The sequence below is a fragment of the Cervus canadensis genome, chromosome X (genome assembly GCF_019320065.1).
Source record: "Cervus canadensis isolate Bull #8, Minnesota chromosome X, ASM1932006v1, whole genome shotgun sequence".
Lineage (NCBI taxonomy): Eukaryota > Metazoa > Chordata > Mammalia > Artiodactyla > Cervidae > Cervus > Cervus canadensis.
In genome coordinates, this window is record NC_057419.1 from 128,250,261 (window position 1) to 128,268,390 (window position 18,130).

At 38.3% G+C, this 18,130-nt stretch overlaps 1 protein-coding gene across 2 annotated transcripts in view; it reads left to right on the plus strand.

The window, feature by feature from the left end:
• The window catches only part of DOCK11 (dedicator of cytokinesis 11), a 200,845-nt gene that overhangs the window by 128,891 nt on the left and 53,824 nt on the right, over nucleotides 1–18,130 (plus strand). For both annotated transcript variants that reach the window (XM_043458483.1, XM_043458485.1), the window contains 4 exons: nucleotides 6,452–6,568; nucleotides 8,169–8,244; nucleotides 9,074–9,183; nucleotides 11,769–11,880. In XM_043458483.1, the coding sequence (XP_043314418.1) occupies nucleotides 6,452–6,568; nucleotides 8,169–8,244; nucleotides 9,074–9,183; nucleotides 11,769–11,880 (415 nt within the window). The remainder of the gene's footprint in view (nucleotides 1–6,451; nucleotides 6,569–8,168; nucleotides 8,245–9,073; nucleotides 9,184–11,768; nucleotides 11,881–18,130) is intronic.

Here is an 18,130-nt window from a genome sequence, read left to right on the forward strand (position 1 = left end):
TGTTATTATTGATTAATAATAAGACATATTAAATATGTCAAATATAAAATACATAATATGAAGTTTATCTTCTTACTGAAAAAATATGCATGGCTATAAATCTTATATATACTACACAGTGTCTACAATGTAAAGCCACAGCTGTAGCCACTATTTGCTACACCTTTAACATATATGAGGATAAAGGGTATATTCAAGTCTTATTAAACCCTATGGGTTACAAAAATAGATGGCAAATTGTATTGAATTTAGAATAACCTAACTTACTTACAAAGGCAAAATGGTTGTCTGAGGAGGCCTTACAAATAGCTATGAAAAGAAAAGAAGTGAAAAGCAAAGGAGAACAGGAAAGATATACCCATTTGAATGCAGAGTTCCAAAGAATAGAAAGGAGAGATGAGAAAGCCTTCCTCAGTGATCAGTGCAAAGAAATAGAGGAAAACAACAGAATGGAAAGACTAGAGATCTCTTCAAGAAAATTAGAGATACCCAGGGAACATTTCATGCAAAGATGGGCTCAATAAAGGACAGAAATGGTATGGACCTAACAGAAGCAGAAGATATTAAGAAGAGGTGGCAAGAATACACAGAAGAACTGTACAAAAAAAGATCTTCATGACCCAGATAATCACAATGGTGTGATCACTCACCTAGAACCAGACATCCTGGAATGAGAAGTCAAGTGGGTCTTAGGAAGCATCACTAAGAACGAAGCTAGTGGATGTGATGGAATTCCAGCTGAGCTATTTCAAATCCTGAAAGATGATGCTGTGAAAGTGCTGCACTTAATATGCCAGCAAACTTGGAAAACTCGGCAGTGGCCACAGGACTGGAAAAGGTCAGTTTTCATTCCAACCCCAAAGAAAGGCAATGCCAAAGAATGCTCAAACGACCGCACCATTGCACTCATCTCACATGCTAGCAAAGTAATGCTCAAAATTCTCCAAGCCAGGCTTCAACAGTACATGAACCGTGAACTTCCAGATGTTCAAGCTGGTTTTAGAAAAAGCAGAGGAACCAGAGATCAAATTGCAAACATCCCTTGGATCATCAAAAAAGCAAGAGAGTTCCAGAAAAACATCTATTTCTTCTTTATTGACTATGCCAAAGCCTTCGACTGTGTGGATCACAATAAACTGTGGAAAATTCTGAAAGAGATGGGAATACCAGACCACCTGACCTGCCTCCTGAGAAATCTGTATGTAGGTCAAGAGGCAACAGTTAGAACTGGACATGGAACAACAGACCAGTTCCAGATAGGAAAAGGAGTACATCAAGGCTGTATATTGCCACCCTGCTTATTTAACTTACATGCAGAGTCCAGCAGAGAAATGCTGGACTGGATGAAGCACAAGCTGGAAGCAAGATTGCCGGGAGAAATATCAATAACCTCAGATACACAGATGACACCACAGTTATGGCAGAAAATGAAGAAGAACTAAAGAGTCTTGATGAAAGTGAAAGAGGAGAGTGAAAAAGTTGGCTTAAAACTCAACATTCAGAAAACTAAGATCATGGCATCTGGTCCCATCACTTCATGGCAAATAGATGGGGAAACAGTGGAAACAGTGGCTGACTTTAGGTTTTGGGGCTCCAAAATCACTGCAGATGGTGATTGCAGCCATGAAATTATTAGACGCTTGCTCCTTGGAAGGAAAGTTATGACCAACCTAGACAGTTTATTAAAAAGCAGAGACATTACTTTGCCAATAAAGGTCCGTCTGGTCAAGGGTATGGTTTTTCCAGTAGTAATGTATGGATGTGAGAGTTGGACTATAAAGAAAGCTGAGTGCCGAAGAATAGATGCTTTTGAACTCTGGTGTTGGAGAAGACTCTTGAGAGTCCCTTGGACTGCAAGGAGATCCAACCAGTCCATCCTAAAGGAAATCAGTCCTGAGTGTTCATTGGAAGGACTGATGCTGAAGCTGAAAGTCCAATACTTTGGCCACCTGATGCCAAAAACTGACTCATTTGTGAAGACCCTGAGGCTGGGAAAGATTGAAGGTGGGAGGAGAAGAGGACGACAGAGGATGAGATGGTTGGATGGCATCACCGACTCGATGGAGTTTGAGTAAACTCTGGGAGTTGGTGATGGACAAGGAGGCCTGCTGTGCTGCGGTTCATGGGGTTACAAAGAGTCGGACACGACTGAGTGACTGAACTGACTGACTGAAGTTACTTACTTGGTACTAGATGGCTCAAGGTAATATCATATTGTTTCATAATAATTTGTTCCTTTGTTTTTACATTCAAATTTAAATAAAGTCATCATGTCATTTATTTTGTGATTACTTTGGAAAGCTGACTTGGAGATGGATTTTATCCTTTTCTTATATTATTCCCATTTGTCCTTAAAAAAAAAAAAAAGGAATAAGCCTACCAGCTATATCCAATTGTATTTCTTTAATTACAAAGATTTGTTTTACTTGCAAATTTTGCCAGTTTTTTTCATGTAATTCTACCCTAAACTAGATTTAAATGCCTTAGCTTTAAGATGTTGTTATGTACTGTGGTTTGCATTGTTTTTTCACATTATAATAACATACTCATATTTAGTGTGGTCTGCTCTATTATGTATCGCTTTGTTTTTTGTGAATGTTGGTGTTGACTTAACATAAATTAACCAGTATAATGTATCAAATGAAAGGATATCTTAAAGTCTTCCATTTCAACCGAGCTTTGTCAAATCTTTAAAAGTGCCAGTTACCACTGGAGTCTGTTTTTGCCTACTAGTAGTGGGGAAAAGGGTCTTATGCAATGTGAAGGAAAATGTCTTTAGCTGTGATTTCAAAAAATTTGTGGGTAAAGTACAAAATGAACTTCCTGTTCTTGAAGCAGGAAGTTGTCTTTTTCCCCCTTGTGTCTTCAGAGGAAAGTGAAAGAAAATAGGATTTCACTAGTGTCTTACCTAGAGGTAGAATTTTAAATATTTTATGTCACATATTTGCACATTATTAACTTTTTAAAATCCTGAGAACAGTATATGTACACACATGTACACACATACCATTATTGTTATCTGTAAATAACACTGCCTGTTTGAGTATTTGATGTTTTATAGTTTCTAGCCTTACATTTCGGTCTTTAATCCATTTTGAGTTTAGTTTTGTATCTGGTGTTAGGAAGTGTTCTAATTTCATTCTTTTGCATGTAGCTGTCCAGTTTTTCCCAGCACCACTTATTGAATAGGCTGTCTTTTCTCCATTGTATATTCTTGCCTCCTTTGTCAAAGATAAGGTGCCCACAGATGCATGGGTTTTCTTTGAGGTTTTAGACTATGGGAAACATTGACATACCCACCACATTACCCTTTCAGGGATTTCTAAAGCCCCTTCTTTGTTCAAAATCTTCTGACAGGTTTTAATTGAGTATAGGATTCTCCCCAATAAAACTTTGTTTCATGGGCCTGCTCAACCAGAGCTTCAATTCCTTTCTGTGTTCGATCCAAAGAGCTCACAGGTGACCTGAGTAAGAGGTCATTTGTCAAATACATTCACTTAAAACATGTTAACCATTAAGAATGATGCCAAGGTGAGGGCAGAGAGGGGAGCTTTATACCCCCATAATTTCCGTCTGACTTCCCAAATAAAAATACAGTCAAGAAGAAATGCTTCCTGTGGAAAGGCTGCTTTGAGACTACTTGTCCTAGTATCCCACCCAGGCCTGCATTCCAACCATGTTGCCACTCCTCAGCCTTTCTTCTAATGACATTATGGAGATGTCACTGGTCCCTGTTACATGCTACTCTTAAACTGTTTTGGGAGCTCTCCTTATTTGCTACACATAGCATGAGATATCTTTCCTGCTCAGAACCAGAATGTTCAAAATCTAACATTTATTCTGGGGCCTATATCAGTTCTTGTACTCACTGCAAATGGTACTGACAGCTGAAGAATTAGAATTTCTACTTGGACTGTCAGCTTTCTTTTCCCTTTTTTTAAAATAATAATCTACATACATGGTAAAAAAAAAATGCCTCTCTCTCATTCCTTACCTCCATGCCTCAATTCTTCTCTCTAGAAGCAACTACTGTTTCTGTTTCTTATATAAATTTCTATTTTATTCATGCACAAGCCTATATATATATACACACACACACATATAAAATATAAACCATTATGTATTTTTATGTTTTCACTTAACAATATATTCTGAAGATTAGATCTGTATTTTTAAAAAATCTGCATAGTATGCTATTATATGAATCCATCTTATTTTGTTTATCTAACCTGTCTTCTGTTAATAGATTCTTAGATGGTTTTCTGTCTTTTGTGCAGACAAATTTTTGATGTGTTTGCCCTGACTGCATGTGTTTTACCTGTGTTCCTATTCACCTAAGAAGAGTGTAGTATCTCCTTCCCTAGTAATCACTCACTATCTGAACTGAAATGAAATCCCATCTAGAAGCTATAATATTAATAATCATAGCTAAAATTTATTGAGGACTCAGTATATGCCAGACACTATATTAAATATTAGCTCATATGAATTTATATTGCTGTTACTATCCTCATTTTAGTAAAGAGAAAGCTATGGTTAAGTGATTTGACCACAATCAAGCCACTAGTAACAGGAGGGCTGGAATTCATGTGTATCTAAAATTCAAAATCTGTGCTCCTAGACTATACTGCCTCTCAAATATTAAGTCAGTTCAATTCAGTTGCTCAGTCATGTCTGACTCTTTGCGACACCATGAACTGCAGCACGCCAGGCCTCCCTGTCCATCACCAACTCCTGGAGTTTACTCAAACTCATGTCCATTGAGTCAGTGATTCCATCTAACCATGTCATCCTCTGTCGTCCCTTTCTCCTCCTACCTTCAATCTTTCCCAGCATCAGGGTCTTCGCAAATGAGTCAGTTCTTGGCATCAGGTGGCCAAAGTATTGGACTTTCAGCTTCAGCATCAGTCCTTCCAATGAACACTCAGGACTGATTTCCTTTAGGATGGACTGGTTGGATCTCCTTGCCGTCCAAGGGACTTCTCCAACACCACAGTTCAAAGGCATCAGTTCTTTGGCGCTCAGCTTTCTTTATAATCCAACTCTCACATCCATACATGACTACTGGAAAAACCATAGTAGGACACTGGAAAATTAGAGAACTGCTGAAAAATGGTGATGATGATGGTAGAAACTCTTGAAACCAAAGTCATATGAAAAATAAAATAATAACAGCTATTTAGCTTTGTGAAGAGTGAATTAAGACAATTCGTGATGTGTCCCCAGATATTTAAAGGGTTGCTGTATAAAGTAGAAGTGGAGTTACTCTTTGTAGATCCAAAGGGCCGAACTATATCTAGCAGGTAGAACAGCTTAAGGACTTTTCTAACAGAGCCTTTGAAAGTGCTGAAGTGTTTAAGAAGTTTAAAAACTAATCATCTGTCAAAGATGCAGGTGCAGGTTTCTCTTGTCTTGAGCAGGAAGTTGAACTAGATCAGTGGTTCTCAAACCTCTGTGCACAACCATCTAGGGAATATTCCTGGGACCCAGCCCAGACCTACTGAATCAGAATCTCTTAGTGATATAGACATTCTTGACTAGGGTTATATGTTAGAACATATATGTTATATATTAAGAATTCCTGAAATTCACAAGAGAAGTACAAATGGCCGATTAACATATGAAAAATTGTTCATTTTCAAGAATAAATGCAAATTAAAGTAACTAAGCGATACTTTAGGTCTGAATTCTGTTGGTTAACCATTGTACCCTAGATGCCTCATGTAAGTCTCCCAAAGTGCTGACATATGGAGGGCAGCTCATGTGCCATCACCACTATTTTTGCTGATTTGAATGATTATAAACATCTGACAAGGACTGTCTATAGCTGAGAAAAGCAGTACATAAATTAGTATAAGAGGTACCACATTAATTAAGACTACCAGTGTCCAGGTTTACTTGGATATTTACAAAGATATCGATCTCCCATGTTGTATAATTGATTTAGAGGGCCAAGATCACATTATTTTAATTGCAGCTTGACTCAAAGCAAAACTTATTTCTGGAAGGAATATTTTTTAACTTCTTCCATCTATTCATTCATTCAGTTAATGTGTAGTGACCATATCCTATGTGCCTAGGCACAGAGGATGAAGCAGTGAACAAGACAGACGTGATTCCTGCTTTTATCATACTCAGCCCTCACTGGAGTTAAAGGAGAGGACTAATATGATCTGCTTTATAAGTCAACTGCTATTTAAAAAAATAAACTTTTGTCTTTTATGTAGTGATGTTTGAGGGATGTGATTTGACTATATTGTATATAAATCCAAATACCAACAAAGTTCTCTGGTAATTAGTTTTGAGACTATGAGTATAAATAGACTCATGCTTCATTGATCGTTATGGATATTAGCTCACTTTTAGTCTTTAAACAGATAGATGGGGCCAACTTTATTTGTAATATATACATATTAAATAATCTATTAAACTTTTGATAATTATTTTGCAGAACCAACAAGCCAAAATAGCACAGTTGTACCTCCCGTTTGTTGGACTGCTTTTGGAAAATATACAGCGATTAGCAGGTCGAGATACATTGTATTCTTGTGCCGCCATGCCTAATTCTGTAAGTAGTCATGTGTTTCTGTTGGCATTTTATCCTGTTTTATTGACTGCGTTTGGAATTAGAGTCATATGCTGTATGGTCTCAATAGTTCACCTTTTACAACATTTTAAATGTATACTTTGTCCAGTAGCAGTACTGGACTGAGAAGTAGCAGTACTTCTCAAATCTTAATGTGAATATAGATCATCTGGGGAATTAAGACAAATTCTAATGTAGTAGCCCTGGGGTGGGATTTGAGATTATACATTTCAAACAAACTTTTGGCTCTTTCTGGTCTAAGGACCACACTTTGAGTAATGAGGTCCAAGGGAACACCAAGAATCCCTTGTGCTCAGTGTGTTGTTTTTAAGATTTGCTGCTGTTATATGCCTTCATCTATTTATTCGACTGGAAAATTGAACAAAACATTCACTTTGCAAAATGTTAGGCTCCAGGGATTAAACTATATTCCTTCACTTCTCCCTCCCTTTGACAGCCTTGTTTCAGCACTTCTGGTGAGCGGCTTTTAACCCATCATGTTTGGTCTGTGTTTTCTTTCTCCCCTTAGAATCTTAGAGTTGCAAGGTACATTGGAGATGATCAGTCTCCCACTTGGCAAAAGCAACCTTTTGCCATAGTTGTATTTAAAACTTTCCTTCTTGCATTTGATCTACACGATTTTCTATCCACTTGTCCTGGTTTTGCCTTCTAGAGGTACACAGAGCACATCCACTTCTACCTCCACATAATACCCCTTCATACATGTCCCTTCTAAATTTTTCTTCAAACCAGCTAGCTCCACTTCATCATTTGTCATTTCAAACCCTTTACATTCTCGGTTACAACCTTCCAGACATGCTCCATTTGACCAGTCACCATTTTAAAATGTGGTGTATACTTTAGAGTTTGCCCAGTAGGGTGAATAACTCCTGCCCTACCCCCACTCCATGCTTTGTATGGCCAGAGATCCCCATCACATGTTCAGTAGCTGAGTGGGTGGCAGATAAAACTGTTCCTCACAGCTTCCTTTGGAAATTCCCCATAATAAATGTCTCCAGATTTGTCAAGCCTGCCCTGGGTTCCTGAGAAAGCTGCTTTTAAGCCTCACTGAGGGCTTGATTACCTATAGCTTCCAATTATGTAAATCAGCTAAATGCAGATGTTGCATCACCTACCTGGTGTCAAGCGAGTGTCAAGCGAGCCTTTCTTCACAGTCACTCATGCTTATGCTCACTCCACAACATTCGACCGTGATATGTGGAAATATTTTACTTACCTGTTCTTTCTTTTGCAGCTCAAGTTCATGTAGGGCCTCTGGTCACACCTCTCCTTCTAGTACTGCCTTTGGTTCAAGGAGGAGAATGGAACCATGTTCAGACCACACGAGTTGCAGCTTTTACCAGCCACCTAGAGTTGTATCACTTTGCCAGAGGTCATAGTTATAACAGTATACTCGGATCCATTTTTAAAAGAGAAGTCACCTAAATACCAGTACTGATACCTGATTTAGACTTTCACAGTGAGCTTTGTTTAAAATTGGGGTACCCTTTCATTCTGCTATTTCCGATTTCTTATCCTAGTGTACAAATTTGTTTGACAGAGATATCACATTGTGTTACAGGCATCCAGGGATGAGTTTGCATGTGGCTTCACTTCACCTACAAATAGAGGGAGTCTGAGCACTGACAAAGACACTGGTAATTAAGTCCTTCCTTTAAAGATTATACATGGTATGGCTATCTAGAAATGTACCCTATACTTCTCTATATTTTTTGAAATATTTCGTGATAAAAACTATATCTAGCATGATCTCTACTAAAGTTTAATTAAAATCTGACTCACCCTTGGTAGCCATGTTTCTTTGCTTAGGTTTCCTTGTCTCAGCTTGTATAAAAAAGTAGCTTAGTATACTAAGAAAATGGAGGCTAATGAGAAAAACACTAGTTTCCAATCCTCTTATCTGTCTCCAGTCTTGGACAAGACACTTCCCTTTTCTGGGCCAAAGTTTCCTTATCTATAAAGTTATCTCTCATTGTTTGCCTTTATTTTATGACTTCCAAGGAATTTCTTGTAGTTTCATCATGTTAAAAGTGTTTTGAGGTGGAAAAAAATCACTTACACTTTATTTGGCTTCCTATGGTGTTTTAATATAGTATATAAAATTCACATTTTAGATGACCAAGATATATTTCTTAAAATATGACTTTACCAAAATTAACCCGGTGCTGAGCCACTTCAGTCATGTCCAATTCTCTGTGACCCTGTGGACTGTAGCCTGCCAGGCTCCTCTGTCCTTCTCTCTCCAGTCAAGAATACCGGAGTGGGCTGCCATGCCCTGTTCCTGGAGATATTCCCAGGGATCCAGCTTGCATCTCTTATGCCTCCTGCATTGGCAGGCAGGTTTTTAACACTAGCACCACCTGGGAAGCCCAATTAACCCAAACTATTTTTGTAATAACCCAACTTATTTTTCAAACTATTTTTGACAGTTCCCCCTGTTGCTAACAAGGACTTGGCTTTTTCCAGCTTATGGGTCTTTTCAAAATGGACATGGAATTAAGAGGGAAGATTCAAGAGGTTCACTCATCCCAGAAGGAGCAACTGGATTTCCAGATCAGGGGAGCGCTGGTGAAAATGTAAGACCCTAAAATATATAGGTTAACCCTGGTGATGTTTTAACTATGACAGTCTTTCTTTTTATGTAAAGAAGGAGCTCTCTACTCTCCTGTAGTCTATACTATATCTGTAAAAAGTATCCCATAATGTAGCAGTTCCTTCCTATCCTGGCAGCTGCTACTTGGATATCTCAAAAACTGTTTATAGAGGATAAGGTATTCATCTTTCTGAGTTCGAACTTTGAATCTGTAAACCTGTTCTAGAGAGGGAAGGTTCAAGTTTAAAACGCCTAAAGGGAACCCTCTTACACTGTTGGTGGGAATGCAAACTAGTACAGCCACTATGGAGAACAGTGTGGAGATTCCTTAAAAAACTGGAAATAGAACTGCCATATGACCCAGCAATCCCACTCCTGGGCATACACACCAAGAAAACCAGAACTGAAAGAGACACGTGTACCCCAGTGTTCATCACAGCACTGTTTATAATAGCCAGGACATGGAAGCAACCTAGATGCCCATCAGCAGACGAATGGATAAGAAAACTGTGGTACATATATGCAATGGAATATTACTCAGCCATTAAAAAGAATGCATTTGAATCAGTTCTAATGAGGTGGATGAAACTGGTGCCCATTTTACAGAATGAAATAAGCCAGAAAGAAAAACACCAATACAGTATACTAATGCATATATATGGAATTTAGAAAGATGATAATGATAACCCTATATGAAAGACAGGAAAAGAGACACAGATGTATAGAACAGACTTTTGGACTCTGTGGGAGAAGGCGAGGGTGGGATGATCTGAGAGAATAGCATTGAACCATGTATATTATCAATTGTGAAACAGATTGCTAGTCCAGGTTTGATGCTTGAGACAAGTGCTCAGGGCTGGTGCACTAGGATGACCCAGAGGGATGGGATGGGGAGGGAGGTGGGAGGGGGGTTCAGGATGAGGAACACATGTAAATCCATGACTGATTCATGTCAATGTATGGCAAAAACCACTACAATATTGTAAAGTAATTAGCCTCCAACTAATATAAATAAATGAAAACAAATATTAAAAGAAAGCCTAATATACCCTTATCACTTAAATCACTCCCTGGCAGGATTAATTCAGCCTTTTATTCTTTTCTAAGAGTAATGACCTTAACTTGGGATGAAAAAACATTAGATCCCCAAATTGATGATCTCAACATCCCAGAATCACTTAATCAGAATATATTCTCTAACTTTTCCATGAGATTGTTTCAAGCCTAACATTAAAGTTTGGGATAGGTCAGCCTTGAGACAGAGAAACTTCATTTTAGACTGGTAAAGCCTTGTCATGCTCTACATGAAGTCATAGACCCATGTAAAATTAGTTAGAAGGGTCCATAAAAATAATAAATTCCAATTCTCAATTTACAAATGAAAACTGGGATTGTGACTTAGGGCAGCCACATAACTATGGCAGGGTCAGACCTAAACCCAAGTTTTCTAATTTCAGCACTTCTTCTAGATCATGGTGTTCTGTGTATCAGAATCATCTGGGGGACTTTATAAAAATAGATAGCTGAGCTTCATCCTGTTTCTGTCTGGGGGCCCGCTTATTTGTATTTCTAAGTTCCCAGGTGATGCTGATGCTGCTGGTTGGGAACCACCCCCTTAAGAACCACTCTATATATACTCCCTTGAGTCTTTGCCTATTGTTGTTCAGTCGCTAAGTCATATCCAACGCTTTATGACCCCATGGACTTTATTTAATCATAAAGTTCTTATTTCACACCACTTAGAAATAAGACATCAGATACTGTCATAGGTAAGGCATACAAAGGGCAAAGAGGTTAATGACTTGCCAGTAGTCACACAGCTAGCAAGCATTCAGAACCTAGATGTTTTGCTCCAAGTAAAAGTTCTTAGTAAATCCTACATTAGTAAGTGTATAGCCTCTGCCCAGGTTAGCTCAGCTGAAAGCATTGGTTTCTAACAAGGGTAAATTCTTTAGGAGATTGTTATTACTGTATTCATATAAATCCCCAAATAAGTCAGATCTTGTCATGCTTAACTGATATTTAAACAAAAGTTACTAAATAGGAACATCACTACTTTGTAGAGGCGCCAATTTTGAAGTATTACTGGGTCCTTCTTAGTAAAATTGTCTTGTAATATCATTAAGCTTCCTTTTAAGATAGATTCTCTGAACTATTATTTAGAAGTTCTCTGAACTATTATTTAGAAGTTGAATTTTAATAAACTCTTAATGAGAGATTCAAGTTAAAAAGTTTAAAATGTAAGTTTCTCCTTGACATAAAAGCTATTTTTCCTAGAATACCCACATATGATTTAAAACGTTACCTTACTAAAACACAGGACTTAGGGAATGAAACATACACAGTATATTCATGGCCATATCTTGATGAAGACTGCAAGATAATTTCCAGTGATATTACTAGGTGCAGTAGCAACAAAGATTTAACCCATTTACCTTCCAAATGTGGTATCTGTGACATGCTTAGAAGTTTCCCAAACAGGACTAATTAAAATAGTTATTGAGTTAAAGGCTATGGGAAGCTAAAATACCAGCATTGTTTCACAAAAACCCTATCTTTGTATTACAGACTCGGCAGAGTTCTACAAGGAGTAGTGTATCCCAGTATAACCGATTGGATCAATATGAAATCAGAAGCCTCTTGATGTGCTATTTGTATATAGTAAAAATGATTTCTGAAGGTGAGTTACCAGCATATTAATCATAGACTGTACTCTACCCTCACAGGTTCACAAGTTCATGTAACAAACATTTGACCATCATCTGCATGTAGGACATAGGCACATTACAAACAGAACTTTGAAGACTTTGACCTTAGAATGTTCCTATATTTTAACTTAGAATAGATTCATTTCCATCATACAGGTTTGATTCTTTGAAATAATTTTTTTTTCTTTAAAATTAGTTTCTAAAGCTTCTCTTGTGGCTCAGTCGATAAAGAATCTGCCTGCAGTGCAGGAGACCCGGGTTCAATCCCTGGGTTGGGAATATCCCCTGGAGAAGGAAATGGCAACCCACTCCAGTATCCTTGCCTGGAAAATCTCATGGACAGAGGAGCCTGGTGGGCTTTAGTCCATGGGGTCGCAAAGAATCAGGCACAACTGAGCGACTAACACTTACTTACTTGCTAAAGAGAGGCAATAGTTTTATAAGTGCTAGAGTATTTTTTTCATGCAGAGCATAGAATGCATTAAATGACCAATGTAAACAGAAGAAAATAACAGTAACCAAAAGTCTTATTTAACACTGTAGCGTTTATTTAATCCAGGATTTACAAAATCAAACACAAACAAAAAGACAGGAAAGGTTCTTTGAGGGTAAGGAATGCTGTCGTTATCTTCACAGGACCATTATACAGATTTGTATGGTGTCAGGTTCCTTTCCAGGCTGTTCTCTTTACCTTGATGTATAATTTTATTATTTATAATTTACCATTTCCTCTTTACCATATATAATAGAATATAAGCAAAGGATTTTAATAAACTGCATGTCCTTTGGAAGTAAAATCAGAAGGTTCTATCTCATTCCAAGTACCACCTTTGTTTATACAATTCCCTCCTCTTCCTTTTCTACTTTTGCTCAAAAAGAAAAAATAACAATCATAAAACCACCCGAAAGACCCCCCAAAACAAAACAAACAAAAACCTAGGGATTTCCCTGTAGCTAAGATGCTGCACTGCCAATGCAGGGGTCCTGGATTCAATTTCTGGACAGGGAAATAGATCCCACATACTGCACCTAAGACCCTGTGCAGCCAAATAAATATTCTTAAAAAAAAAAAGCAGAAATGAAGAACATAAAAGCACCCGGATTTTGACCATCGTAATACAGTAGTTAAATTTTAACTTATTTTCTATTTAGTTTTTAGTAAATATTAAACATTTTTTGTAATAATGCAGAATATAAAAACATAAGTTGATAGTTAACTTGCCAGAGAGATTGAAACACATCAAAAGTTAGATATGAATAGTTAATTCTAAAGTACATTAATAAAAGAGCTTTAAGTAGAATCTTCAACTACTTAGAATGTATGATTTACAGTAAAAGTCAAATCACAGTACAGTAGATTTTACTTATTTTCTATTTTTTTAGTAAATATTAAACATTTTTGTAATAATACAGGATATAAAAACATAAAATGAGTTGATAGTTAACTTGCCAGAGAGACTGAAACACATCAAAAGCTAGATATGAAGTTAATTCTAAAATACATTAACAAAAGAGCTTTAAGTAAGTAGAATCTTCAAGTACTAACAATGTATGATATAGGATAAAAGTCAATCATAATACAGTAAATTTTACTTATTTTCTATTTTGTTTTTAGTAAATATTATTTTAAACATTTTTGTAATAATACAGGATATAAAAACATAAAATGAGTTGATAGTTAACTTGCCAGAGAGATTGAAACACATCAAAAGCTAGATATCACTAGTTAATTCTAAAACACATTAACAAAAGTTTTAAATAAGTAGAATCTTCAAGTACTAACAATGTATGATTTAGAATAAAAGTCAAATCATAATACAGTAAATTTTACTTATTTCCTATATTTTCTTCTTAATAAGTAATATTTTAAACATTTTTGTAATAATGCAGGATATAAAATCATGAAATGAGTTGATAGTTAATTTGCCAGAGAGATTGAAAAACATCAAAAGCTAGATATGAATAGTTAATTCTAAAGTACATTAATAAAACAGTTTTAAAAAACTAGAATCTTCAACTACTTAGAATGTATGATTTAGAGTAAAAGTCAAAGATTATTGAGACTATGTTATAAGCTTCCATGTTTTGGGAAAGAAATATGTAAAGGGAGATAACATTCAACCCTGGTGGTATTTCATTCCAAGAAATAATGAATCAAATTAACAACCATAGCTTACTGTTTTTGTCTCCCCACAAGCTAAAAAGTGGGGGAATGTAGAAAGTGACTGCTGTTATGTATGGGCTTTTTTTAAGGGTGATGAAAATATTCTAAAACTGTGGTGATGGTTTAACAAATTTTTAAATATACCATAAACTACTGTATATGTACTCTATTTAAAAGGGTGAGTTTAATGGCACATGAATTCACTCAATAACTTTGTGTTTTCAAAAGGCTCAAGGATACAAGGGGGCACAAAAACTGTAAGGAAAAAAGGAGCTGAATACCACCACAGCCAGGGAAAATGAAGGTGGTAGGGGGAGGAGAGAAGAAAGGGAGGAGGAGAGAGACATGCATGGCTGAGTAGTTCTCCCCTCCTCCACTCCATTACACATGTGCACACTTGCATATGTATGCAAGTGCATGCGCATGTGCGCACACACACATTGTGATAACCAGTGACAAGCCACCATAAAGACTGGCTGCTTTATGTTATGGGTAAAACCATAACTGCTTTGTTTCTTGAAAAGGTCTCCTCTTGTAAATTTTGTCCTTGCCTGCTCAATACTTGGTCTTTGTTAATGAGGTTTGTCCCTCTTCTGTTCTTGGTTTTTGATTTTTAAAAGCAAATTTTAATAACTAGTATACAGTCTGTGTCACATCTTCTTTTTTGTAATTTAAGTCATGCTGTATGGTATCTGCAAAGTCATACTCATTTTATTCTGAAAACTATCTGCTTCTGAATCTTTCTCAGTGTCCGTATTGTAGTTACCTTGTCAAGTCCAGTAAGTATTTCACTTTATATGTATTTCACGGTTGAACTCTTACAGTCCAGCCTTTTAGGTGTTCTCTTGGCTTTCTTTTTTTTAAGCCTTCTTATTGACTCATAAGGGCTTCCCAGGTGGCACTAGTAATAAAGAACTCGCCTGCCAATGCAGGAGTCTAAGAGACTCCATGGATGGGAAGATCCCCAGGAAGAGGGCATGACAACCCACTCCAGTATTCTTCTAGAGAATCCCACGGACAGAGGAGCCTGGCAGGCTACAGTCCATAGTGTTCCAAAAAGTAGAACACAACTAAACCAATTCAGCATGGCACACACTGACTCATAGACACTAGCAGCTTAAGTTCAACAAAAAGATGGTAGACCTCTTATACAGAAGTAGAGGGATTCTGAAAACTAAGTTTCTTTCTTTGTAGCTGAATTTTATTAACTGGCAATAAGTCACTGTTTCAAAGTCTTAGTCATTTGCCCAACTTTTTATTGCCTGTATATTATATTCTGGGAAGTAGAATCAAAGTCAGGAATTTTCAGTTATATAGTCTGAATACAAATGTTAAATAGTCTGAATTGATAGGAAGACTGTCCTCTTGGAGAAGAAAAGCAGTCTCCTTAAGAGAGAGATGGAGAGAAAGCTACTTCCCCCCTTTTTCTAGCCGTATCTTGACTTTTCTCTTTATTGAAGACCCCGAAGTGCAAGCCTGAGTTTCACCTTGTGGCTTATCAGCATCATGGGCTGCACCTGTAGCTCCATTAGTATTCTTCCTTGCTGTGGACTGTTCACTGCAAGGTGTCTCGCTACTGCTGTCTCTCACTAAAACCTGAAAAACACCAAATGATGGTCTTGTCACTTCAGATCTTGAAGTATAGTCTAAAGGAAATAGATGTAAAGTGGTGGTGTTTTCGCTTCTCCCTGTAAAAGGAGCAAAAATGCTTTTGCTATAATCAATCACACTTTCCTCTGAAGTTTCAGATAATGTTTCAGTAGGTAGGTCTTCTCCTGGAGAAATACTGGAAAGGCTCCAAGGGAAATCAGTCTCAGGTCCACGCTTTGGTGTGGAGATGCTCTGTGAGGAGGTCCTCTGTGTGAAAACTGATTTGCTTTGTGGATGGCCAAGCGTGGCATCAGGAAGGCTGGAGTCATCTGGAAATCCATACACTATTTGAGGGCTGACTGTAGATGCTGAAGCAACAGTGCTAGCTGACTTCTGACTGCCACTCCTTATCGTGCTAGGATTACTTCTGTTAGAGGAAATCTTCTCCTGAGGGCTCTCTGGCACCTTAAAGACGTCCTGACTGTAAAATGGAACCTGAAACTTGGAACTGTGCGGCTGTTTCTTTTTCCCTCTAGATTTCCTCTGTTTGGTATTCGTTTGCGTTATCAGTTTGACAGCCACATGACTCTCAGGTCCGGGCGGAGGGTCCCTGATCGAAATAACTGACTCGCTCGTTTGAGACCCAGGGACGAAGTCGTCATCACTATCAGAAAAAGAACAGGGACACTCTCGCCGTTTCATCTTGAGCTTAGCCAAAAGCTGCTTGTTTTCTTCTCTTAATTTATTCCTTTCTGCTGTGAGCTCACCAATAAACTTAAGATTTTGTTGTTGGATATCATAAAATTCTTGCTGTAGCGTATTCCTGTACGTTTCATTTACTGTACAGCGATCGCATACTTTGGTGTTTAATTGACCTCGCAGGTCATGGATAGTGTCCTTCAGGGCTCTCTGTTGCTCCGTCAACTCTTTAATTCTGCATATGGAGCCTGTCCACCTCCCGTCTGACAATCGCTCTTTCCTCAAACTGGTTATTTTCGCCTGAAGTCGGCGTAGCTCTCTGTCATGGAGCTCTTTTAGTGTTAGCCAGGTTTTTTTAAACTCCTCAGAAGACACATCACAGAGGCTAACCTGCATTTTATCTCCTTCGGAAGAGCTCTGCCCACTTTCCCTGTCTTCTTCACCTACGTCCCCCGCCTTCATCTTTATTCCCTGACTGGGATTGGGAAAGACTGGAGACAGGGACCACCAAAAAATGGCGGAAGGGCCGTCAACTAGAACTGGGCCGCGAACCGACCGAGAGTTTCACCCCTTCTACAGACCTGTGAAGTGGTCTCAGTTCACCGGGCGGGTGAGAGGATGGATCAAAGATGGCTCGGGGTGGACAGCAGGACGCAGGTAGGGGGCTGGAAGGAGACACCAACCTCCTTTTGCCAAGAAGAGCCAAGGCACAAGGGAGGGAAGATGGCACCTTCAGGCCACCTTGTGCCCGACCGAGGACAAGGGAGACCGGAAACGCAGTGACTTCTGGGAAAGCCCCTCTGAGCTGAAGAGCGTCCCAAGAGGGGGGAGTGACTTGGAACTTACCCCTTGATTTATTTTTGAAACAAATTAATTTGACCCTATTTTAGCATCTTTATTCCTGCCAGTCAGTATTTTATAATCACTGAAAGCCACAAATACCCATGGCCATTAGTAAGTTGGACATAAAGTCAAAAGTCATGCACTCTTTCCTCCCTATCACCCCTCCGTTTGGGCAACATTGCCTAGTCGTCCATTCCTAGATTTAGAGGCTCTCTGGAGACTGGCAATTCTGTAACTGACTACTGTTGTGATCCATGCTAGATCTTTCCTCGTGGCTCAGTAGGTAACGAGTCTGCCCGCAATGCAGGAGAGCCAGGTTCAATCTCTGGATCGGGAAGATCCCCTGGAGAAGGAAATGGCAACCCACTCCAGTATTCCTGCCTGGGGAGTTCCGTGGACAGAAGAGCCCAGTGAGGCTACTGTCCGTGTGGTCACAAAGAGTCGGACACAACTGAGTGACTAACACTTTCACTAGGTTTTTAAAATTTAGAAGTGAAACTGCTGACACCATTAGCTATATCTGATTAGGTTAAAAATGGAATGGAAGGTTAAGTGGGGGTAATATTTTTCTTCTAAAAAAGTTTCAGTGAGTGTGTTGGAAGTTAAAAAGAACAGCTCAAAAGAGAAGTATATGTGATAGGTTTAGGGGCTTTTATATCTAAAATAGTTCTTCCATGAATCTGTGTGGTATGTATGTATAGTGCTAGGACTTCAGGGTTAATAATCCAAAGAGAAAGAGGAAAATAAATTATCACTTTTCCTCTCAAGTTCTCAAACTTTTTGGTTCTCCAAGCCCTTTGAGTAGCAGGCAAAGGTGCTTGACCCTACCTTCTGAACAATGCACATAAATGCACCATTTTGCATAAAGTTTTATGGAAAACCCTAGGTCTATTTCGCTTCCTGTCTTTAGGGATGATAAGCCATCA